General features: G+C 40.8%; 3 protein-coding genes across 3 annotated transcripts; 1 reads left to right on the forward strand and 2 right to left on the reverse strand.

The window, feature by feature from the left end:
* Positions 1–1,062: 1,062 nt before the first annotated feature.
* On the reverse strand, positions 1,063–6,479 carry LOC131848663 (MOB kinase activator-like 1). The gene is made up of 5 exons (XM_059198587.1): positions 6,319–6,479; positions 5,889–6,055; positions 3,806–4,033; positions 2,750–2,913; positions 1,063–1,623 (listed from the first exon to the last, which is right to left on the reverse strand). Exons 1-5 carry the CDS (start codon positions 6,330–6,332, stop codon positions 1,543–1,545), a joined length of 654 nt encoding a protein of 217 aa, XP_059054570.1. The 5' UTR covers positions 6,333–6,479; the 3' UTR covers positions 1,063–1,542.
* Positions 6,480–6,987: 508 nt separating this feature from the next.
* Positions 6,988–8,300, forward strand: LOC131848701 (cytochrome c oxidase subunit NDUFA4). The gene is made up of 3 exons (XM_059198639.1): positions 6,988–7,116; positions 7,239–7,385; positions 8,178–8,300. Exons 1-3 carry the CDS (start codon positions 7,075–7,077, stop codon positions 8,232–8,234), a joined length of 246 nt encoding a protein of 81 aa, XP_059054622.1. The 5' UTR covers positions 6,988–7,074; the 3' UTR covers positions 8,235–8,300.
* A 3,542-nt stretch (positions 8,301–11,842) lies between these two features.
* Positions 11,843–26,778, reverse strand: LOC131848610 (programmed cell death 6-interacting protein). The gene is made up of 16 exons (XM_059198529.1): positions 26,565–26,778; positions 26,202–26,320; positions 24,976–25,103; positions 23,970–24,123; positions 20,831–20,955; positions 20,167–20,268; positions 19,217–19,575; positions 18,768–18,948; positions 18,066–18,260; positions 17,130–17,249; positions 16,532–16,607; positions 16,221–16,312; positions 14,963–15,157; positions 14,649–14,795; positions 12,942–13,056; positions 11,843–12,251 (listed from the first exon to the last, which is right to left on the reverse strand). Exons 1-16 carry the CDS (start codon positions 26,762–26,764, stop codon positions 12,040–12,042), a joined length of 2,520 nt encoding a protein of 839 aa, XP_059054512.1. The 5' UTR covers positions 26,765–26,778; the 3' UTR covers positions 11,843–12,039.
* Positions 26,779–27,057: the final 279 nt, after the last annotated feature.

The following is a 27,057-nucleotide window of genomic DNA, read 5'->3' on the forward strand; positions in this document are numbered from 1 at the left end:
AGTTGAAGAAGTCCTCAGGACTATACAAACATATTACATGTCGTTGTAGTTACGTGTGTGGAGACACTTAATTTGTAAAAGATTTTTAATGAATTAAAAAATAAGTAATTCAATTGAGTTTCTTGCCAGTTCTTCTCAATTGGATCTATATACTGAACTGGACGGTACGGAAAAAATATAAATTTGATGTTCATAAGCGACTAAAATGTCTAATGCTACATGAATAAACGATTTTTGAATGTATTTGTATTGTTATTAATTTGTTTGTCTGTGCGCAATAGAGTTATTATTATTTGTAGATACGTACACTATCCACTGCTGTCGATTTCTGACTTATTAAGAGGAGGGGGACTAGTAGCTTCATGTGTCACGTCAGGTTAACCTCCAAGCGTTGCCCATGGAAAATCATCGTGGTACATTCCTGTTGGAACTGCCAGGATGTGCTAACTGTCCTGACCTCATGGTCATCCTATCATCCTCCACTGGTGCCCTGCCAGCGTAAACCGTTAGCAGAGGCAGGAGCGATATTCCTTAATCATACATAAAGGTAGGGAAAGTGATTGTTAGTAATATGGACTCATGACCTTATTACTAGCAATGTACCATGTCAGGTTGACCTCCTAGTAATTCCCATGGAAAATCATCATGGTATATTCCTGTTAAATATGCCATGATGTGCTAACTAACTAACCAGCGCCTGTGGAAGGTAATAGGATGAACATGATCATCCTATTATCTTCCATTGGTGCCCTGCCACTGTAAACCGTTAGGCGTGAGCACCATTCTATAATCATACATAAAAAATCGTTGCTAACAAACTCCTCAAGAACCTACTACTGCATAAGTGTATGATTGCAGTTATATACAGTTGATGACGACATGCAGTCCGTCTGAAATCAGCGGTATGGGGCCGTTCAAGTATTACGTAAGCAGATTTATTACAATTATTTACCCCCTGTCAGCAAAAATAAGCAAAGCTCTTACCCCCTCCCCCTATGATTACGAAAACATTTTTCAATTAACGTATTGTTTTTATAGCGCAGACAATGTGAGGGTTGCCATTCGTGTAAAAAGTAAATGACTACCGATGACGTAATCATCACCTAGACTCCCCCACCACCCCTTGTCATCCAAAACAAGCAAAGTAATGACCCCCGCCCTCCCATAGTACTTACGTAATAGTTGTACGGCCCCCATTCACTTCCAAATACTATCACAAAAATAAGTCTATACGAGTCGTTCACCAATAGAAGCTGCAACACATTGGTAACAGTATTACAAAAAAGTTATATTAGGCGCGAGTAATTCATAAATTATACGAGCTAATGGATTACGTAGAAGGAACTAGAAGGTTCTCGTCTCGTCTACATACAACGTACAATATGCAGCAAGGAATTAAACGACGACGTCCTTTACAGATCATCTACGTTGCTTCTCGTTGGTACGAAGAAAATTCGATTGATATGCAGGTCAACTCCGGGGGTATGCAAGGCTATGTAAGTGTGTGGGGTGGCGGCCGCGTGGTGGAGGGGCCGGCGGCGATCATCGCGCCTCCTTCGCCGTCAGCTTCTCGATCAGTTCGTGTAGAGGCGCCAGCTCTCGCCGCTCGATCAAACTGAATTCCTGGAATACGCAATTAATAGATTTTTTTTATATGAAAAATGTAAATAATAAATAACCCTGGACAATTAACACAGCGCCATCTAGTCACACGGTAAGCAGAGCTTGTGTTATGGGCACAAGACAACTGATATAAATACTTAAACACAATTTCTTTGCAAATACAAAAATAATATACATAAATACAACCAATGCAAACAATGATACTCTTGAATACAAATGTGTGTATCGAGCGAGGTCTCGAACCCGCGACCATAAGGTATGCTAATGCTTTCACACCAAAACTACTGTAGCTATTTAAATAAAATTTGGTACATAATGTAGACCCTGAGAAAGAACATAGGCTACTTTCATCATCACCATCATCATCTGCTTCTTCCTTATCCCATTTATTTGGGGTCGGCTACTGTGCGAAAAAAGGGTTGACAGGGGAAATGAAACGTTATATGGAAGTATCGCCGTTTTTTAAACTATCAGATTGAAACTTATATTTTAGCCTGTTGATCATTACATGGTATAAAATAAAGTCGCTGTCGCTGTCTCTCCGTCCCTATGTATGCTTAAATCTTTAAAACTACACAACGGATTTTGAAGTGGTTTGTTTTAATAGATAGAGTGATTCTAGAGGAAGGTTTATATGTATACATATAAACCTTCCTCTTGAACATGTATTATAATACATGTAAACCGGGGTGAAGCCGGGGTGAGTAGCTAGTTAAATATAAATAATTATGAAAGTTTGCATATTCATCATTTTTGAAGGTGATGAAACTTTTATCTTTTGTTTTTTGGTTTACATAATAATCTAAATATAATTAATGATTTTGATTAATGTCTCTATTCCACACGGACAAAGTCACGGGCACAACTAGTAAACAATAGTAGTAAAAATTAGTTGGTGACACATCGTATGTTCCACAAGCCGACCGTGAACAATGTTGTGATGATGCTGCGTTGTGTATGGGACACAGTTACCTAGAAATAATAATTGCACTAAGCACTACCGAGTCTAAACTGTTTCACCCCACCTTACATTTTCCTATTGTTATTTAGTATATAGATCAATATTCATTCATATAGATCAACATCGTGTCATTAACCCGCAACACTGTGAGAACCGCTAACGCACCTGTACAAAGAAGATGAAGTGTTTGAAGGAGGTGTTGAGGTGGGCCTCCTCGCCCAGCTGCACCACCTGCGGGAAGTGTTGATGGTAGATGTGCGCGTACACGCGGAACAGACGCTTCAGGATCGTCTTCGCCATCGACAGGAAGTTCTTTGGGAACGGCACGCCTGCAATGCAACCACAATTTAAATTTTACATCGACCAACGTTATGAAAACATTGGTTGTAGTCCACTGATGCATAAACGTAATATATAACTAAAAGTATACACTCTATCCTAAGGAAATAAAAACCATCGCTTCTAAGAATATCATTCAATTCTTGTCCCTGACGGGTCTAGGTAGCGAACTCTGAAAACGAGCGAGCACAATAGATCTATGTAGGTCGCAGTGCTACAGGTCCAAGCACCTGACAATAGCGCAAACAAACCAATAAAAAAAATAGTTCATAACTATAAACTGATTTGAAAAACTTTTCCTATGCAAGGGTATAATTTAGGAGGTGGATTATTTTAGTTAAAGTTTTTTACTTATTAAAATATTTAGATTATAACAAATAATAATGGTACCAGGCCTACTATCAAAATTCCTATTTGAGGCAAGTATATATTTTAAGTAGCAGACCCGGCCAGGCGTTGCTGTGGCTATGGTTCTTGAATAAAATAATATTGCGACTATAAATTGAGATGTAAGCTATCCTATCTTTCAAGTTGGATCAAATTGCACACAATGTGCAATCGGCTCAGTAGTTTAGGAATCCATCGCGGACAAACATCGTGACAAGTAATTTTTATATATACAGTGTTCGCTAAATAATAATATGTATGCTGGAAAGATGACATCAACCTTACTCTGGGACCGTTCTGGAACAGGGTTGCAGAAGACAGAGTTCTGTGGAGAGAGCTGGAGCAGACCTATGTCAAAAGGCACACTGATTTTCGGGACATTTTGTAAATATCAAAATGTACCCCAACTTTCGGACAAAAGGGCTATAATATAAAATAATAATATGTATAATAATAACTAACTACCCTGTTTATCAATAATAAAAATTTGCTCACCAATTTTAGAAGGAAACAGTGTTTCATCATCGAGCTGATCCTGTGCCCAGGTCATCAAGTAGTCAATGTATTTGGGCGCTGAACACTTTATAGGTTTCTTAACAGTGTGGCCGTCGGCCCAGTGATATTCATACTTGGGTCCGGCTGACATCACAGCGCACGACTCCTCGGTGCAGAACTCCGTGATGGTGCCATACAGCATGTTGATTTGGTTGAAGAAGTCCACGGCTGAAGCAGCAACATTACTTGTTAGCATGTTACACCATCAGAAAAAAGATTTAAATGACATATAAAACACTTCTTTTGTAAAAAAGCTAACTATGAATAGTTTGTTAACGATAATAATGTTTTTATAGAAAAACTTAAAATCCATAGCACTGACGATATGATCTGATTACACTAAGAATGAGTGCATAGCGATTTCTATGTTGATTATCGTATGCCTCTTACTTGTTATACTGTAATTATTTATATAAAAAAAAACATCTATTCAAAAGAGCAACACACAAGTTTCGTGCTCATTCTTCTTGTGATGAATCTGCATGCGAGTGAATTATTTTATGGCAAATAAAGGTATTTACCATAATTTTGCCATAACATTATTCACATTAAGACCTGGTTAATAATTTAAATAAGGTATATGAAACACAAAAGTTTAAAAACAACAAAATATGACTATTCCAAAGTGCTTGTAATGAGTTTATTTGAATAAAGATTATTTCTGTTTCAAGTTTCTCTCAAACTTGACCAGCCATAATATAACAATTTATTAATCAATAAATTGTTATAATAAAGAAGACATGCTAACATCTTTTCGATTATAAATGATGTATTTCACCGTAACCAATAGATTATGGTGATATTGTGACAAAGTACGCTCAAACAATATCAGATGCCTGAGTAATTAAATACTGAACAAATATATAATTATAGTATTAAACATTCAAAAATACTACATGTAAAACCATACAAGTAAGAGACTGATTGTGGAAAACAGAGTCAAATTTATATTATATTAAGAAATGTATAATCACATTTAGTTCAATGTCTAAACATGTCAGTTATCTTACTAAACAATTTGTTTACATAATGCACTGTATGTGTGTACTATAGAATGTTTACACAGTGCAAGTCATACTACACAGACATATACATATGCATATAACGGAAGTCCATATTATGATAACACTGCAGAGAGGAAGTGTTGATAAGGGGCGGCTTATTATCACAAGTGAATCAAATTAAATACTGCCTGACACATGTATTGTTGTATTAAATTAATAATTAGCATTCAATGTGTCCATGAGCATCACAGTGATGCCAATGACAAACACATTCATTGTCATTTGCCAGACTGTACATACATTACATTCTTATAAACGTAAAGAACACTATTGTGCCAATTTTGATGCAAACATTTGCCAACAAGTTTCAGATTATAATATATATCATACCACATTACATTTACATGGAATCCTTGTTAGAGAATCAAGAATAGAATGTATATATGCTTATATACTTGTATATATATGCTAACAGAACCAGTTACATATTGCTGTGGCTAAGGCTCTTGAATAAAATAATATTGCAACTATAAATTGAGATGTAAGCTATCCTATCTTTCAAGTTGGATCAAATTGCACACAATGTGCAGATCAGATTTACAATCGGGTCAGTAGTTTAGGAGCCCATCGCAGACAAACAATGTGATTTTTATATACAAAGATTATACAGTCGAGCCTATATTAGTTTTTAGACCATATATGTATTTAAGTGTAATTTGTTATTATAATTAAACTATAGTTCTTTATTATTAGTTTAACTTGCAATCAAGTACCTGTGCACATCCCAAAGGTTGACTGGGAAAATTTGATATTGCATGAAGTCCACCTTTTGTACCATATTTTAGTGTTCATTAGAGCAAATATATAAATAGTTTGGTGGAGAATATGTCTGTGCAGGTGAAGAATAAAAGTACATAATGTTGTAGTTGTTTTTTTTGTTCTGTGTTATTTAGTAGTCTCTATACTTTAGTGATATGGTTAATTAATAAATTGAGATGAAAACTAATGTCATTACTAACTATTAACTGCCACCCATTCATTTAGGTCCTCGCCTTCGGGCAGCATGACGGCGAGTCGCAGATTGCCCGAGCCGAGGGTGGCGGCCGCGTGCCGCATCAGGTCATACTGGTGTGTACCCTCCGGTATGTTCTTCTTTGGTTTGAAGGTCTTGTTAGACCGACTCCCACTAAAATAAATTTATATTATTATATTAATTAATAGTAATAAGTCGTAGGAATTTTCTTGCATTCTTATGTATTCATGTTAAAATCTAGTCATCGAGACAAAATGCAGTATTTAAATTAATATTATTAATTAATATTTATTGTAGACATACAATACAATTCCATTTTTAATGAACAGACGTAAACAAGACGTCAATGGTGCATTGGGTACACTACACGGTGAAAATTGAGATATAAATAGGTAGTACAACAAATATGTACTTACAAAAGAAAACTCATTGTGAATGTTACAATACACGGTCCGAAGAGAACCTCAAATATTTATATTACTATATCAAGCTCTATAACTTAATAGTTAACATATAAAACAGGTTAGATTTATTTATATAAAATTATAACTAGTAAGCGAAGTCGAGTTGCTCTTGACTGTTTTTTCTTTTTCGATTGTCGTCGTTTGTCAGTATTGTGAAATGTCATTTGACTGTCAAAGTCATCCATTCGTCTATGGCCTCTTAGATTTCATGTTTTGTATTTATTTTATTTTATATGTAAATATTTAGTTTTTGAACATTATTTTGATAGTAATAATACAATAATTATTTTGTTTAAAATGTAGTAGTTATAGTTGTATACTTATAGTCAAAAGATACCAATATGATAAAATTGGATCTAAAACTAAACCTTTGCGACATTGGGTAGGCACCTATTAGCGTAAAATTATATAAAATCTAAATTACAATGAGAGCTTAATATGGACTATTAGAAAAATAAGAATGTTTAAATAAATAGGCAGTATTCTTTCAGATTCACATTACGAATCTGGAACATAATGTAATAATCCCATATTTTGAACTCAATGTTCATAATATGGTAACTCTGTACGAAATTAGCAATTATAGGAAATAAAATCTGGTCATACAGTAGTCTGCAGTATACTCAGTTCAATATATTTATCCTACGTCGTTCACTGCAATATTTGTTTGAACTCTAATTTACTACGGATCAAGCGTAAACAGACAAAATGCAAGGATTATCACTTCAGAGCTTGAAAAAACACAAAGCCGTAAGTTATTAGATAGTCAACAGATACAGAATGGGACATTCATGTTTTGCTTCTTACATAATTAACCTATGATATTTTTCATATTGATTAATTGTTGAAGTAATTTTAAATATTATGCGTAGTTGATCCCGTTGTACGTGTGTACTGCGCTGGGGTGCGGCGGTGCGCTCGTGTATTTAGCACGGCTTGCGTTTCGCTCCCCTGACGTTTCATGGAACAAGAAGTCCAACCCTGAACCCTGGGAAGAGTACAGGGCAAAACAATACAAGGTACCTGTCTAAATATATTAGAAAGTTCTTCATTCTTCTAATAGTAGCTAACTGTTTTTTTTTTTGAGAAATAGTCACCATGATGTATCTACAAATCTCATCTAAGCACACTCAACCTACATAAACACTTCTCGAACGAAATTTGGCTAACTCTTTCCAGAGAAGTTAATAAGACTGAGTGATTAGGATACCTTAACAAATAGAAATCCTATGAATCTTGTAATTTGTGGTCATTCCTCAGAAGTGTACATATATTCTGTCACTCACCTTTATCTTTTAAAGTTGTTTAAGTAATACTAAAATTACATTGCTTACTTATAAAATTAGATATATCGCTTGGTATATTTAAAGTTTATTTATGTCATATAATAAATAGATAATATTGAGAATGATCTTATATTAGATGTTTATTCTTGTTTATATCATATTTTAAAACCTGATATTTGATTAGAAATAAGAAGCATGAGTATTATAAATGTTAATTTTTGTTAAGTCTGTTTTAAATATCACAAACTCTGTGTCTCAAAGTCAATATTTATTAGTAGTGGTTGATAAAATTTTTGGCAGCAACATGTTAGTTCCTATTGTATCAACATAGTAACATAATGGGTAGGAAATTATATAACAAATAACAATAGGGACAGAATGACAATGAATTCCCGTTCATGGAAAGCTATATCTGATTTCGTCCATCCACATTGTTTCACCCACATTTCTTACTGTAGTACTGCCTTCATTGTTGTATTCTACTATCTAATGATACCTATTAAATGAGTTCTTCTCCTTTGACAGTTCTACTCACCCATCAGGGACTACTCCAAGGAAGAATCACCAGCACCCAAGTTTTAAATTGTATAAATTATGTACTGCAATAGATATTTATGATTTAATAAAATAGTTATGTGATACTTCAAATGATGTTTAATTTGATATACCTTATTGAGTATGGGACATGTGACACTGATCATCTGATTGAGTTTATAATTGAATTGAATTAACAAATTTCATACTAGCGGATCCCTAAACTCAGTTAAGTGGCCCCTAAACTAAGGTAGACTTTGGTAAAAACGGGCATCAAACAGGTATTTGAAAATCTGTGATGGAAAGACAAAATATTTGATGTTATTACATGACAATGGTAGAGTGCTATAGCCATTAAGACAAGTAGCACAGGCAACTGCACTTCTATACCGACAGAGCTATACACACTGCAATTCTGTTTAGTAGCATAATGACCACCAGCGGTAGCTTTTATAGAAATACAGTATCAGATCTGTAGTCATGTACGATATAACTAAAAAAAATGTATATTTCATATAGACTCTGTAGAACAATGTCTCCATGGGTGCCACAGTCTCTTTCTAGTATTAAATTTAATAAAGCAGTCAAATTACTAGACATGAAGGTAATATTTTTGTCCAATGACCTTAATTACGTGTGACGTGGTCGTGTGGAATGAGTAGTCATGCTCACTAAAATGTCCAGACATGTGGCGGCGTGGTGGGCCGGGTCAATGGGCTCCCTAAAATATGGTCGAGCGCAGTGATGGCTGGCTCATCCGTCATACTCGTGAACGAGTGCTGCTTGTAGGGACTGGTCTGCTTTTATCACTACTGATTTAATCTTATTGCATGATTATATTTGTGCTTTAAAAATTAGTGCTTGTTGGTAGTTTGTATTCACACGTTTCGACTTGTAAATGTAAACTTACAAGGATTATTTAAAAGAGCAACACACAAGTTTCTTGCTCGTTCTTCTTGTGATGAGACAGCTTTCCGAACGAGTGGTAGATAAAAAACAAATTGTTATGACTATTCAAAAGTGCTTAAATTAAGTTTATTTGAATAAATGATTTTCTATTCTATTATTCTATTATGAAGGATTTAATTTCATGGTTTTTAAGATGCTGCCTACTACCAGCCCATTACTGTTTCTCGGGTTAATTTAATTTTTTTTGCGGCGTTTCCATCGTATATTAAAAACACATTATGAGATCAAATAATATAATAATAAAATAAACTAGTCCCACTAATAGGAGGCCGCGGGATATTTTTGAAATGATACAAACAGTAATAAAAAACATATTTATTTCCTACATATTACAATTTCATTAAAAACTATTATAAATTGCTATTATGTTCATAGTGCCAATTTCGTATTTGTTAAGCACCTACGTGTGTTAATGATTTCATGATAAATTAGAATAACAATGTGTCAATGTTTTTATATTCATAATAAAAATGATAAAAAATTATATCAAATATCAAGGCAGGAAATCACAGTTCTAACATACTTCTCACCTCAAACGATACGGGTACACGACAATAAAATCAATTTAATAAATTTATTTGTATATATAATACATACTATATACCCTATAGTGGATTATTAACTATGCAAATTTATAGTCGTTTGCTTTGTTATATTTGATTATCAAAAAGATCACAGGTAGTCTAGATTCTTGTTTTACGATATATTTATATTATATAGATTCTGTAACTTTAACACTACTCTATATGCACCTGCTGTGTGTACATTGACAAAATCAGCAACGATGATCCAGTGGTGTGTTACTGAAATTATTATTCTAATGTTATTATTGAGCCTTACGTTACAAATGCATCAGCAACCATTGTAATCCTATCATCATAGTTCGCCATCCATACACCGTCCCCTTAAACTAATTGATAAATTTAGCATTTATATAAAAAAATATTTTATTATGAAATGTAACCTGCAGTCAGAGCAGGGGCGGATCGTGAATTTGTTGGGCCCTGGGCTAAATATACTTAGGGGCCAATTATATTACTCAACTAAAGGGTTGACAACCTTATGATAGGTTTTTTAATATTGTAGATGTTTTTTTAGATTCTATATGTTATATTTTAAATATCGTTTCAGTTTTCTAAATATCGGGGCCCTGGGCTACAGCCCAAAAAGCCTTTAGGTAGATCCGCCCCTGAGTCAGAGTCACTCAACACATCACTCGTAGACACGAAACGGCGTGCACGTATTAGAAATATTATTTATTTATCAAAATACACCCAATACTTAGATATTTATTTTTATTCGCAATTGTTGTTTGTTTGTAAAACAACTTATACATTATTATTATAGGTACATTTATATTTGGCATATTTATGTTATACAATTGGAAAACTGGGTGTTTTGTTGCGCTTGTATACCGCTCTATTTACTTTTACGTCGTCGTATTAAATAGAAACAAAACTATTTGCAGTTCTCTACAAAGCTTATGTGACCGATCAATCGGCCGTGTTGATCCTGTCGTAGGACAAGTTGTACAAGCGCTCTGCTACAGTCCAATACAAACAAATAATATGGATCTCAACAAACGCATACCATATGTGCGGGTTTATAATGTTAATTCGATGATAATATGACTGATGAAGGTTGATGAAAAGTTAGTAGTAACATAGTGATGATATAGCTATATATAAGAGTCAGCTTTCGGGTTGTAATGTTGCTACAACTAATCGTAGGAGGATACACTGTGAGAGTTAGGATAGGGTGGGCTACTGTTGCGGGTAGGGGTTGTAGCCGGCGGGCGGCGGGTACCCGGGCGGGTTGTGTGCGGGGTACTGGCGGGGCGGCTACTGTTGCGGGTAGGGGTTGTATACCCGGGCGGGTTGTGTGCGGGGTACTGGCGGGGCGGCTACTGTTGCGGGTAGGGGTTGTAGCCGGCGGGCGGCGGGGTGTAGCGGCGGGCGGCTACGGGTTGTGTGTTGCGGGTAGGGGTTGTAGCCGGCGGGCGGCGGGTACCCGGGCGGGTTGTGTGCGGGGTACTGGCGGGGCGGCTACTGTTGCGGGTAGGGGTTGTAGCCGGCGGGCGGCGGGTACCCGGGCGGGTTGTGTGCGGGGTACTGGCGGGGCGGCTACTGTTGCGGGTAGGGGTTGTAGCCGGCGGGCGGCGGGTACCCGGGCGGGTTGTGTGCGGGGTACTGGCGGGGCGGCTACTGTTGCGGGTAGGGGTTGTAGCCGGCGGGCGGCTACCCGGGCGGGTTGTGTGCGGGGTACTGGCGGGGCGGCTACTGTTGCGGGTAGGGGTTGTAGCCGGCGGGCGGCGGGTACCCGGGCGGGTTGTGTGCGGGGTACTGGCGGGGCGGCTACTGTTGCGGGTAGGGGTTGTAGCCGGCGGGCGGCGGGTACCCGGGCGGGTTGTGTGCGGGGTACTGGCGGGGCGGCTACTGTTGCGGGTAGGGGTTGTAGCCGGCGGGCGGCGGGTACCCGGGCGGGTTGTGTGCGGGGTACTGGCGGGGCGGCTACTGTTGCGGGTAGGGGTTGTAGCCGGCGGGCGGCGGGTACCCGGGCGGGTTGTGTGCGGGGTACTGGCGGGGCGGCTACTGTTGGCGGGTAGGGGTTGTAGCCGGCGGGCGGCGGGTACCCGGGCGGGTTGTGTGCGGGGTACTGGCGCGGCGGCTACTGTTGCGGGTGGCGGCGGGTACCCGGGCGGGTTGTGTGCGGGGTACTGGCGGGGCGGCTACTGTTGCGGGGAGGGGTTGTAGCCGGCGGGCGGCGGGTACCCGGGCGGGTTGTGTGCGGGGTACTGGCGGGGCGGCTACTGTTGCGGGTAGGGGTTGTAGCCGGCGGGCGGCGGGTACCCGGGCGGGTTGTGTGCGGGGTACTGGCGGGGCGGCTACTGTTGCGGGTAGGGGTTGTAGCCGGCGGGCGGCGGGTACCCGGGCGGGTTGTGCGCGGGGTACTGGTAGGGTTGGTACTGCTGGGGGGGCGGCATGCGCGCGTGGTGCGGGTAGGGGAGCGTGGCGTACGGGTTGTACATGGCAGGCATCGGCGGCGCGTAGTACGCGAACTGAGTCGCCGCTGGGTTCCCGTACGGCAGCGGCATGCCTGCATTACATACACGAAAATAACCATAAATACATACAAAGCATTTACATTCTTACTTCTAGCAATCGACAATATATGTTGTACGCTAGTGTGTATGTATCTGTATGTAAATATCATACAGTACTAACATACAGCATGTATTTGATATCAGTGATGTGTTGTAGCGTTATCTTTGAGTATACACAAACACAGACTCGGGTCGCTCGTTATCACTGATAAATACTTATCAGTACTGTTAGTCAGCGTATTGTAGACTCAGAATAGTATCCCCAACATACAGACGTCGAAATTTATATTTTGATATCTACTTTCTGAAACCCATTCATAGCTATTATATTGGACAGAGATGAAGTGATTTCTATGTTGATTGTCGCATGCCTAACTCTTGTTAATGTATTTATTCTCATTAAAACAACATTTATTTAAAACAGCAACACACAAGTTTCTTGCTCATTCTTCTTGTGATGAGTCTGCATTCCGAATGAGCGGTAGAATAAAAAAAATGTGACTATTCAAAAGTGCTTAAATTAAGTTTATTTGAATAAATATAATTTCTATTAATATCCGCAAAAACAACACTATTCATATTTACACATTTTACTATTTCGACCAAAAATATTTTAGTGGATAATATTTTTTTAAATATAAACGGACATACGTGCAAATCAATATATGACGAGAATGTTTTACCTTGAGGTTGTGGAGGGTAGGGCAGGGCGGCGGCGGGGGCGCCGGGCCCCGAGGGGGCGGCGGGGGCGGCGGGGGGCGGGGGGCGCGGCGGGGCCTCCCGACGCACCGCAGGGGGCTGCACAACGGACACCACGCATTACTTACTGCTCCCAGTGTTATTACACAGAGAAATGCAGAATCCAAACACCAAAGCACGTTCATCACTATCTCTAATAGTATTGGAATTCAGTGTCGACATCTCTGGCGCAGTTGAGTTCCGTAGTCACCTCGAAGAAAAGGTCAGGCTGGCGTCCAAATACGTCGAAGTGCTCAATAAATCGAAACGGTGTTTCACTGCGGACCAGAGACTGCTCATAAAGGCCACATGTTCTACCGCGTATGAAGCAAGCATCACTAACGAATTCGAAAGCGAAATCCGCGGCGAGATTACACATCCGTCACACTCGTGAACGGGTGCTGCTTGTAGGGACTGGTCTGCTCTAATTACTACGAGTGATTTAATCTTATTTAGTTGTTTAACCAGTTGGTTGTACATTTAATATTTTTTCTATTTGAATATTTAATTGAATTAGTGCTAGTTGGTAGTTTATATTCACATACTTCAATTTGCAAACAAAAATGTAAAGTAACAATAAAATTATTTAAAATAGCAACACGCAAGTTTCTTGCACGTTCTTCTTGTGATGAGACAGCTTACCGAATGAGCGGTAGATTAAAAAAAATGTGATGTCTATTCAAAAGTGCTTCAATGTAAGTTTATTTCAATAAATGAATTTCTATTCTATTCTATTTTATTGGTTTTCTGTAGAACTCGATAGCGACTGCAGCGCCACACGCTCGAGAGTGGCATGGAGGCAGGCAATAGTGCAGTTTTTTTTTTAGAAATATAGGCAAACTTGATAGCTCAATAGGAATTTTATATTTGCAAATTGATATGAGTGCCTTAAGTGAAGCGATGAGTAATATCAGTTGATAGAACGCTTAGAGAATAACAATACTGCTCACATCTTTAGACGGGAGCCCCTGGATACCAGACGGGTCTTTTAGACTTCGTTCAGATTTGATATGAGAATTGTCGATGATCCTGATTTCTTAGAGAGAGAGAGAGAGAGAGAGGGTTGAGACGAGACATTGTACGAGAGAGAGTGGGGAGAGAGAGACTACGGACTGAGAGAGAGAGAGAGAGATGACCTAAGAGAGAGAGACGGAGAGAGAGAGAGGGAGAGAGAGATTCATCTTCACACGCTGGAACCTAAGTGGTTCCAGAGAGAAGATGACTCTCACACTTTCATTCCACACTTACATTGTGGAATGAACTTCCATATAAATAAAATTAGAGAGCCTGTTTGTAATAGAGAGAGAGAGAGAGAGAGAGAGAGAGAGAGAGACATACATCAAAATAACATATTTTACAATTTTTGTCTGTCTGTCTGTTTGTTCCGGCTAATCTCTGAAATGGCTGTACCGATTTTGACGGGATTTTTTTGGCAGGTAGCTAATGTAATAAGAGAGAGAGAGAGAGAGAGAGAGAGAGAGAGAGAGAGAGAGAGAGAAATTCCACGCGGACGAAGTCGCGGGTACAACTAGTTACTAATAAAGTACATAGGACGGTAGGGACTGTGATAGAAAATATGACGTATACAAGAAAGAGAGAGAGAGAGAGAGAGAGAGAGAGAGAGAGAGAGAGAGAGAGAGAGAGAGCCTGACCTCGTCCGCTGCGGGCTGGGGGGGCGCGGGCGCGGGGCGCGGGGGGGCGCGGGACGCCTCCTGCGTCAGGTCCTTCAGCAGCTCGTCCTTCTCCGTCTTGCGAGCGAAGCAGAAGTCAGACACCTTGTTCTGGAACGCCACCAGCAGCTGCCACGAGACAGGGTAGTACGTCAGTATCACTCACGGTAGGTTAAATATACTTAATTAAAAAAAACATACATCATTAAAAACTGATTTGTAGTCTGTCAACAGCAAAAAATAAAAATAAAAATAATTAGAGTTACACAACATTAGTATATTCGTGCGGGGAGCACCTGCGTGAGGTCGTTGTAGAACTTGACGCCCTCCTTGAGGTTCCCGGTGAGGTCCTGGAAGGCGTCGTAGGCGGCGGCCAGCAGGCCCAGGGCGCGGTCCCGGCCGCTGGCGCCTCCGCTGGCGGCCATCAGGGCTGCGTGCGCGGACTGCAGCTCCGACACCAGCGCCTCCTGGCGCTGCAGCGTCTCCGACACCTGGACACCACCACGCTCGTGACAATGATAAGACAAATGGGAGAGAAACAGTGCGGACAGGAACCGCTCGCACATTAGAGAGAGAGAGAGAGAGAGAGAGAGAGAGAGAGAGAGAGAGAGAGAGAGAGAGAGAGAGAGAGAGAGAGAGAGACACCTGGCGCTGCAGGGGCGCGAGCGCAGCCCCGAGGGCGGCGGCGGAGAGCGCGGGCTCGTCGAGGGCGCCGTCGGCCGCCAGCGCGGACAGGAGCCGCTCGCACATTAGAGAGAGAGAGAGAGAGAGAGAGAGAGAGAGAGAGAGAGAGAGAGAGAGAGAGAGAGACACCTGGCGCTGCAGGGGCGCGAGCGCAGCCCCGAGGGCGGCGGCGGAGAGCGCGGGCTCGTCGAGGGCGCCGTCGGCCGCCAGCGCGGACAGGAGCCGCTCGCACATTAGAGAGAGAGAGAGAGAGAGAGAGAGAGAGACACCTGGCGCTGCAGGGGCGCGAGCGCAGCCCCGAGGGCGGCGGCGGAGAGCGCGGGCTCGTCGAGGGCGCCGTCGGCCGCCAGCGCGGACAGGAGCCGCTCGCACATTAGAGAGAGAGAGAGAGAGAGAGAGAGAGACACCTGGCGCTGCAGGGGCGCGAGCGCAGCCCCGAGGGCGGCGGCGGAGAGCGCGGGCTCGTCGAGGGCGCCGTCGGCCGCCAGCGCGGACAGGAGCCGCTCGCACATTAGAGAGAGAGAGAGAGAGAGAGAGAGAGACACCTGGCGCTGCAGGGGCGCGAGCGCAGCCCCGAGGGCGGCGGCGGAGAGCGCGGGCTCGTCGAGGGCGCCGTCGGCCGCCAGCGCGGACAGGAGCCGCTCGCACATTAGAGAGAGAGAGAGAGAGAGAGAGAGAGACACCTGGCGCTGCAGGGGCGCGAGCGCACCCCCGAGGGCGGCGGCGGAGAGCGCGGGCTCGTCGAGGGCGCTTTTATATTTAAGTCGGCCGCCAGCGCGGACATAATAAATGGAGCCGTCTCGTTTTTAAAACAAAACATATGTGAAAAGAGAGAGAGAGAGAGAGAGAGAGAGAGAGAGAGAGAGACACCTGGCGCTGCAGGGGCGCGAGCGCAGCCCCGAGGGCGGCGGCGGAGAGCGCGGGCTCGTCGAGGGCGCCGTCGGCCGCCAGCGCGGACAGGAGCCGCTCGCACATTTGAGAGAGAGAGAGAGAGAGAGAGAGAGAGAGAGAGAGAGAGAGAGAGAGAGAGAGAGAGACAGAGAGAGAGAGAGAGAGAGAGAGACAGCGGCTGGCGCTGCACGGGGCGCGAGCGCAGCCGCCGAGGGCGGCGGCGGAGAGCGCGTTATATACGTACACACACACACACACACACACACACACACACACACACACACACACACACCGCTCCCGGAGGTCCACCGTGGTGTCCTTCAGCTCCGCCTCCAGCGCGTCCCGCTCCGCCTTCATCGTCTCCACCTGCCCGTCACACCCACAGGGATCGTTACGTGCCTCGTACCCGACCCTCCCACGGCGGGGAGGCGATTGTTAGTAATGGAGACTAATGACTCCATTGCTAACGATGTACTGGCAGGTCGACTTCCACGTGATTACCCCTGGAACCCAATGTGGTAAATGGCCATTTACCAAGCTGACCTAACTGACCTGACTTCCCCGCCTGTTGACCCGCCAGTAGACCGTTAGCGCAAGTGAATCAATCCACTAATATCCAACCAAAAATATGATTGAGTTCTAGAGAAAAATTGTAAACGATTACAAAATTAAGTAAACTAAAAAAAACTTTTATATTTAAGTTTAACGCCATTGGTCAACAATGAATTCCTATCATAATAAGTGAATTTACTGTCACAAGTTTTTAAAACAAAACATATGTGTTAAAAATAACAGAATTAAATAGTAAGGCGTTAACTATGATACTCTGACAGACAGATGATAAATTTGATGTTAACATTGAAATTTAGAAAGAGGAATATGACTCACGTTCTCCATGAGTTCCCTGAGCTTGTGTACCGCGGCTGCGTCGGTGGGTGCAGCATCAGCGGCGGCGGCCGGCACGCCCGCGTCGATCTCGTCCTCGCTGCCGCTCAGCAGCGCCATGTTCTGTAACGAGCCCGCCGTTATATACATACACACACACACACACACACACACACACACACACACACACACACACAACACTACATCAGCGGCGGCGGCCGGCACGCCCGCGTCGATCTCGTCCTCGCTGCCGCTCAGCAGCGCCATGTTCTGTAACGAGCCCGCCGTTATATACATACACACACACACACACACACACACACACACACACACACACACACACAACACTACATCTCGCTGCCGCTCAGCAGCGCCATGTTCTGTAACGAGCCCGCCGTTATATACATACACACACACAACACTACATCAGCGGCGGCACGCGCACGTACGTACGCACGCACGCACGCACGCACGCACGCACGCACGCACGCACCGAGTGCCTTGCTTTCATACCTTAAAACCACTTTGCCACATATCACAACATACGTATGCCCTGTATAAAGCATACACCAATAATAATATATAAAATCTGATGTTCATAAGCAGCTAAAATGGCCTACAGGAATAAATGATTTTTGAATTTGAATTTAAATACTGGTGCAGCTCCCTTTACATGACATCTTTTTTCATTCACGCTATTTATCGCGACTGCGCCCGCACGCGCAATCGTGAGTTGCATTTAACTATTTTTTTATCTACTCTTTTGCGCGTGAAATCCAATACCCACGTGAATGAGCGTAAGTGTAAAGGCAGCTAATGAACCCATTAAAATGATCAAATATTACAACAGCCGTACAGAGTTACCACTCTGATAACTTTTTACGACGAAAATGCGACGCCACGACGCATCTGAGAGGCGACAGTGCGGCGCGGACTGACCTCCTTGTGCTGCTGGTACTTCTGCTGCACGATGTTGTCGGCGCGGATGGCGTTGTCGATGATCTGCCGGTACTTGGCGGCGTTGGCGCGGAAGGCCTCCGTGAGGTTGGCGGAGGGCGTGCGCCCCCAGCGCTCCCCGAACTGCTGCCGCAGCGACGCGTCCGACTCCTCCTCCTCGCGCAGCATGCGCTCCGCCTGCACACGCCCGCATCATTACCACACCATTTGGATAACATGGGGGATGGGGGAGTCTAGATGATGATTACATCATCCGCAGTTATATACTTTTATTCACGAATGGTAACATTTATATTGTCATTGAATAAAAAAAATTTTGAAAAATGTTTACGTAAGCATGGACGGAGGGGGTAAAAGCTTTTCTTACTTTTGCTGGCAAGGGAGAAGGGAGGGGGGGGGGGGGGGTAAATAATTGACGGTCCCATATTAGAAATTCTCCAATTCTTCCGCGGGGCACAAATTCGTCACCTACTACGTCAGATAAGTACAAACAAAACGTAAATGTGACAATTGTAAGTTTCATAATTACTTTGACAGTTGACGATGTACCCGAATACCTAACTACTGCTATGACAAACATACGTTATTATGAAAAACTATAATAGATTAAATATAATAAAATAGCGCAATTAGAATAGACAATATTATCTATTCTAGGTTTCCTTTGTGCAGGGGCGGTAGTACCTCGTCCAGTATCTCCCGGTTCCTGGTGAGCAGGTCCGGCAGCTCGGCCATGAGTCGCTGCAGCGCGGGCAGCCCCCCGGCGTCCCTGACGGCCGCCGCCTTGCCGCGGATGGAGGCCGGCAGCTCCCCGGACCTGGACTCGCGCTCGATACACGCCGGCAGGCTCAGCGACGCCAGGATGCTGCGCACGCACGATACATGATAACCATACCAACTTCACGTTCATGACACTGACGATCTTATCTTAGACAAAGTATTAGTGCATAGTGTTTTCGAAGTCGATTGTCGCACGCGTCATCCTCGGTGCTGAGCGACATTCATTTTAAAGAGTATCATGTAAGTTTCTTTCTCGTTCTACTGGCAATGAGATTTTCGCAGACAAAGATCTATTGTACTCGAACTGCTCAGGTGTGCGTGGTGTGCGTGGTGTGCGTGCGGGCGCGGCTCACCTGTTGAGCAGCTGCGTGGCGTCGCGCAGCTTGTTGATCTCCGCGTTGACCATCTCCGAGCGGCGCGCGCGGCTGGCCTGCACGGCCTGGTGCACGGCCAGCGGCACCAGGTCCGCGAACAGGTCCCGCGCCGGGGGCTCCGCCCACGCCTGCGGGGGCTGCGGCGGCGGCAGGGGCCGCGCCACCGCCGCGCGCTGCACGGGCTCCAGCTGGCGCACGTCGGGCACGCGCTCGTGGTAGATGAAGTCGTTGTCCTTGCGCGCCTGCGCCAGGTGCCGGGCCGCGCGCGAGCCCTGCTCCTGCAGCGCAGCCCCCGGGCCGGCGCGGGACGACGCCGCCTTCAGCTGCTCCACTGCGAACTGACGCGCGCGGCCATTACGTCCGGACTCGATCCTGTACCGGACCCTCCGCGCCTACCCTAACGTGCGCTTCACGTCACGGCCGAGTCCCTCCGTTAGAGTCCAATCCCACGAGCAGGAAATTTATATTCAAAATAGAGGATAGAGACGTCTAGGTTTCATAGGCTACGAGTGACGATATGTACAGCCTACCTAAAGTTAAAAACTAGACTAGCATATTTGAAAACATTTTAATTATTTTTTTATTGTAATCTATCATTACTTCTTTATGTCCTTCAAAAATAGCACTTAAATAAATACTTAACCTAATTATACATGTGAAGGACGATGAGCAAAGCCAGGGAACGAAGTATAATCATTACAGATTGAATTGATTGGTTATGATTATAATTGATCGAATACTTAAAGTTTAATACTTCGTTGTTTATATAAAAATAACATCTACTTAAAAGAGCAACACACGAGTTTCTTGCTCATTCTTCTTGTGATGAATCTGCGTTCCGAATGAGTGGTAGAATCAAAAATATGACTATACAAAAGTGCTTGTATTGAGTTTATTTGCATGCAGATTACTTTAATTATATTATTTACCTGTAGACGAGCGATCTCCTCGCCGACGGCTTTGTTGGCGCGACACACCAGGCTCTGGTAGAAGTGTGTGAGTCCGCGGAAAGCCATCTGTTTGGCGGTGATCTAAAGTGGAAATAGTCCTGAGTCAATGTATATGTTAAGCTACATCTATATTATAAAACTGAAGAGTTTGTTTGAACGCGCTTATCTCAGGAACTACTGATTGGAATTGAAAACATATTTTTTTGTTGGATAGTTCATTTGTCGATGAAGGCTTTACGCTATATAACATTACGCTACGACTAGTAGGAGCTGAGCTGCAATAAAAAATATTGCAAAAGATGTGGCAATGAAACGCAGACAAAGTTGCGCGGATCGGCTCTATGATATTATTATTTAAAAACAATTCACACATCGCCATCTAGACCCAAGTTAAGCTAGCTAAAGCTTGTGTTATGGGTACTAGATAACTGATACAAATAGGTAAATAATTTTTCTTCCATAAATACATAAATTTATACATAGAAAACACCCAGACCGACACAAACAATCATACACATGAATACAAATGATTGTGCAGTGCTAGGAATTGAACCCGCGACTACAATAATATACACAGTATGTGGGTGTTATTAATATAATTGGACATCTGAACATTATGATTGTGTGTATATGGTATGCTCACGGTGGGGATCCAGTCGCGGTCCCACAGAGATCGCATGGGCTCCTTCTGCAGCGCTCGCAGCACGTCCGTGTAGAGCTCCTCGCACTGCGCGCACACCTTCGCCACCATGCTCTTCTTCATCTCGTCTGGTGCACAGTTCACAAATGTCAAATTATATCTTTATTTATTTGCATGTAGGTCTATTACAGACTCTTGTGATATGTCAAATCTACCGTCAGTTCGGAATAATTTCGAGTTGAGAAGAACTGACAAGAAACTCAGCTCGTATTCTTTTCAAATAATGTTGTACATGTTTACAATAATACAAATTTATATAAATTCAAATTTGGGAGAACAGAGTGACCACCAGCATATGCTATTGCAAAAGCAAAAAGTCTAATCAATGTTCATAACCTGAACCACAGATAACATAATATTACATACAGATACCCCATCCCATACAAGAAAATGGTTCCTTCCTAACTCGGGCTATTCTTCGGGCTATTTTATTTCGCCGCCGTAGCCGCTAGATGTCTCTAGATCTGAAGCAGTTCGGATTACTAGTGGGTGCTTAGTAACAAAGCACGAAAATAGATGGCAGTCAATTCAGTCTACATGACATCTGTTTTGCAAAGATAGGTATATACAAGATATGTAGGTAACTGTATCGTGTACCTCATTAGGGACGATTCAAGATTCAATGTAAATGTGTAGGTATAATATCGTTAGCCGATACCCTGCAGATATGGCTTATGTGCCAATGTATATATTATGTTATAGTTTATTCTACATTCCATGCCTATTTTTTTCTCTCGACGAAGATATGTTGTAATGCGTCTGAGCTATACGTATAGCCCGATTTTGATACGTTTATACTCGTACGTATCAACATCGGGCTATATGATTTTTTATTTCAATCGTTATGTGTAAGAGACTGGTTTTAGCTACAATGAATTTACTGGTATATACCTCATGTATTCTACGATGTACTCCTCTTTTCCCTAATGAGAATTCCGCTATATCTTATATATAAACTTCGTATCACAGTGTTAGTTGCCATATTTCTCCCACATTTTGATGAAATTTGATATGTATACTTGCTAGGTCTGAGGTAGGGTTGTTATCTATTTTTTATACCCCTAAGTCATAGGGGTGGCCTACCCTGATTTTTTTTTTTTTGTATTATGGACAATTTTTTATTTATTTATAATGTTACATACACGCCTAAATTTTGGCCCGTCTTTCACCAACCCCTATTTTTAATAGCGATGTTCTTACAAATATTATAAATGCTAAAGTAACTCTGTCTGTTTGTCTCGCTTTCACGCCCGTTACACGTTAGAAATGTGTAACGGGGGAACACGTTACTTAGTACGAAATTATGTATATTACAATAAAACTTAACGAGAAAATATTATAATGATGTCACTGGAACACTCATTGCTTTACTACTATACCGTCCATTAGTCGCGAACTTTCTGGAAGCGCGAGAGGCGCGCTCCTATTGGTCCGTCGGTGCGGTTACCGCACGACGCGCATGCGCTGTACGCTTAGATGAGTCTCACGGCACGGGCGTAAGTACTTACTATGTAATATGTATACATATGGGTGTCACAAATGTTTTTATTACAAGTAATATTACTCTATTATCTAAGCCAGTAATGTGTGCTTATTTTGAACTTGATAATATTCAGAATTACTTGTATACATAACTTTCGATATCTACAATAATAATATCTTTGATGTATGAAAGAAATGTATGTACCTACATTAAAAGATAATTTTTGAAATGTATGAGATGTATGAAAGAAATGTATGTACCTACATAAAAAGTTCATTTTTGAAATGTATGAAAGAAATGAATGTACCTACATTAAAAGATAATTTTTGACATGTATGAAATGTATGTACCTACATTAAAATATAATTTTTGAAATGTATGAGATGTATGAAAGAAATGTATGTACCTACATAAAAAGTTCATTTTTTAAATGTATGAAATGTATGAAAGAAATGTATGTACCTACATTAAAAGATAATTTTTGACATGTATGAAATGTATGAAAGAAATGTATGCACCTACATTAAAAGATAATTTTTGACATGTATGAAATGTATGAAAGAAATGTATGTACCTACATTAAAATATAATTTTTGAAATGTATGCACCGTACAATAACAATACACGTTAAACATCATACCACAGAGTCATACGCAAGTTAAAAACAAACTGCTATGATATTAATGAGAAAGGAAAATCAACTTTATGGTATTCGAGTTAGGGTCGATTTCTCTCTTTTTTTAAATACTATTTTAATCTTGCCAGTATTCAAAGACAACTACGATTCGTACTCGATATTTTAAATTATTATGTAATCGATTTTTAGTACAAATGTAAATAACCAACGACACTAATAATGTACTACTATATTCCGTTCTTTGAAACGGAACACTGCTATAATACAAAATAATGAAAATTTACTGTTCACAACGACTCATTAAAAGCATCATCGAATAATGCGCATGTAATAAAATCCTGTTATCGATTATTCAAAAAAATCGATAATACATGTATTTATTTTTAATATGACAACACTGTCTTCATACATAAGTATTATTGGAAATAGTATTACTTGCTTGTTCGGCTATTTTTAATTTACTTAAAATTTTTTTATATGTTTAATTTACAATAATGATATATTAAGTGCTTATTATTGGAAAATATAAAAAAGACATTTAATTAGGCCTATACAAATGACAACAATGCCATCTATGAAAGCATTTTGAAAACATTGAGCCCCATATTAGCACTGATTAAATTAATTAAGTACTGGAAAATAACAAAATGAGTAAATATATGAAAATTACTTTTCTAAACGCATTATTTCATTTTAACATGTATATATAACTTTTTAAAAATTGATTAAACATTTTTGTAAACACAGTTTTGTTTTTTAAAACGTTTGCAAAACTATGAAGAATTCCATCGATACCAATCACGCCATCTATATGCAACTTTTAGCAATAATAATGGCTACTTCCTCACGGATTGCCACTGACCTGAACAGACCAGTCCCCACAAGCAGGACCCGTTTACGAGTATGACGGATCAATCAACATGCATCATAGATCGAACTATGCAGTAGAAGTATGTACTAACCACGGATACACTTGTACACGATGACCTCCTGCGCCTGCGCCAGCATCAGCTGCGACAGCGCATTGAGAGTGTCCGGGTTCAGATCGGGCGTGGTCTCCTGGTGCACGGCCATCATTATATTCGCTTTCAAATAAGCGAATACGCCAGCCGCTTGCTGCAATAATTAAACGAAATCTCTACAATCATTATCATTACATAGTATAAAACAAAGTCGCTGTCGCTGTCTGTCTGTCCCTATGTATGCTTAAATCTTTACAGTTATGCAACAGATTTTAAAGCAGTTTTTTTTTAATAGATATAGTGATTCAATACATGTACACCCGTGCGAAGCCGGGGTGGGTAGCTAGTCTTCTATAAGATCTTGACCTGTCTAAAACTGCAGTAAGTTCTATGCTAGAATGTGTATCTAACTTCTAAAGCAGCACTAGCAGGCTCCTATGAGATTTAGATGAGCAGTGAGAGAACCTCTAAATTTATCTACAATATTATGCAAGTAATATACCTTCTGAAATAGAAATAGAAATAATCTTTATTCAATTAACTTAATATAAGCACTTTTGAATAGTTAAACTTGACCATTCCAAAGTGCTTATATTAAGTTTATTTGAATAAAGATTATTTCTATTTCTATTTCAGATTATTTCTATTTCATTTATTCTACCGCTTATTCGAAATGCAGACTCATCACAAGAAGAATGAGCAAGAAACTTGTGTGTTGCTGTTTTAAATAGATATTGATTATTCTCTCTTTCTTCTTCCTATGCAAAAACTCCATCTATTTACAAAAACCGCTTCAAAATCCGTTGCGTAGTTTTAAAGATTTAAGCATACATAGAAACGGACAGACAGCGACAGTGACTTTGTTTTATACTATATAGTAATAGTGATGATACTTCCTGTATGGTAAGGCAAAGTTAAAAATAGCATTGACAAAACAAGGACCAATGAGTAATCATAAGAAATACAACAAACAACTAACTAATGCAGTAAATATAAATATTAGGACCTGAAAATGTTTGGCAGCCAGTTTGAGGGAGTCCTCGGTGTCAAGAGGCTGCTGAGCGGCGATGGTGCTCTGCATCGCAGCAATGTTGAACAGTATACACATCCGCTCGTAGGCCAGGGAGCTTATGGCTGTGGGAGTCATACAGTGAATATAAGAATAGTATGAATACTTGAATATCTATACACAAAAATAAAATTGGAGTGTCTGTTTGTAATATTGAAATAATTGTTTTTTACAACATGCATATGAATGGATATGGTACATATACCAAAGTAACATTTTTTAGAATTTTTTTCTGTCTGTCTGTCTGTTCTGGCGAAACGATTTTGGCGGGACTTTTTTGGCAGGTAGCTCACATACTTACTTTTATTTTAGAAAATCAGAGTTACATTCCATGCGGATGAGGTAGCGGGAACAGGTAGTAATAAACAAGTATGTAATTGTTATAATCTTAATATAATATTCTCATGTCACAATGTTAGTTATCATACTACACCAAAAGAGCTGTATAGATTTCTGTGGCATTAAAAATACATAAATAAAAGGTATAGAGTCATAACATTATAGTCCTCTAGAATGGGAATGCAATGACTATGGTGCTTTTCAATATATATACTATATTAGTTGCTTTTCACCACCAATTAGTCAGTCTGCTTGTCATTTCAGGTTTACAACAAAATCATTTGAATCATGTTAAACAAAAAGAATAATGTTACATGTATAAAAAAATAAATAAATGTTTGGATCAACAGAAAATGTTAGGTAGACAGTTAATGGCAATCACAATACATCTATAGGTATCACAATAGATCAATACATCTATGGGGATCTATGGGTATGGGTATCATAGCACTTGACAATAGCCCAAAACCACAATAAAAATATTAGGTAGACAGTTTGCAGAACCATATACAAATATATAAAAAGTTATAATGAATAATAATTTTATAATTATACAACTATGACAATAAAACAATTACATAAATAAAACCATGATTTTTTAATTTAGAAAGTTATATAAATAATCTATAGTATTAAATCTACACAACACAAATTCAGTAGATATAGAAGTACTATTTACACAATGTAACAAAGAAGAATGATACAACTGCAACAGTTTCAGTATAAAACATTGCAACTGAGATATGATAGACATATAGTTAAGAGTTCTTAAGTTAACATTAACAAATCAAGGTAGAGTTATTAAGGTAGAGAGAGGTACTCACTTAGACTCATCCGGCCTCCAAAAATAGAACCCTTGTCAAAGGCATCCTTCCACTTAAATGGTATCTGCACCTCCTGCGGTGGGATCTTACTTTCCAACCGCACCAGTTGGTCATAGTAGCTGCACAAAGAGGCATCATATTCTGTGTTACTATTATACACACTCACAGAGCGAGCCGAGCTGACCATGCGACGTCATTTCATCTAATAACGCGACTATGACATCAGATTTGTTACGATTTCGGCATCGGCTACTTAACTAAGTTTAAATTGAATAAACATGAAGCAATAAATTCACAAATATATTTTAAGAATGATTCAACCACTGACCATGAGTCATTGAGAACAATTACTTCGTTACCTACCTGTAAATAACATCCAAAGAAGATTTCTCAAACACTTTCCAAATAGCGTTGGTCCTGAGGCGGCTCAATTCGTTAAGCGCTTCGCTGTAGTCCTCATTGCTCTCCCCGGTATTGTAAGTAGATTGAATTAGATTCTTCAATGGTTTCACAATATCAACATCGGAGGATTTTTTAAAAGGTACAAACAATAATTCAGCCATTTCTGCAAATGACTGTCAATATACTGACATGACAGATCAGCAGGAAGTAAGGTAAACAATTAATTGTCAGGTTTGACAAATCGACAGTGACAACCAAAGTGACAGAATATAATTGTTTATGATGGGTACAGCACAGGTGCCAAGTTATACAGCCTGAAGCAAGTTTTCACTTTTTCATATGTTTTATTATATTCATTATGTAATTTTATATTAGTATTTATCTGTTTAATTGGTAAAAAAATCCTTATTAAGTGTAAAAGGAATTCAATAAACAGTTGCATGTACAAAAAACA

Source organism: Achroia grisella, unplaced genomic scaffold (genome assembly GCF_030625045.1).
Source record: "Achroia grisella isolate CSIRO2021 unplaced genomic scaffold, CSIRO_AGI_Agris_v1 utg567, whole genome shotgun sequence".
NCBI classification, from domain to species: Eukaryota; Metazoa; Arthropoda; class Insecta; order Lepidoptera; family Pyralidae; genus Achroia; species Achroia grisella.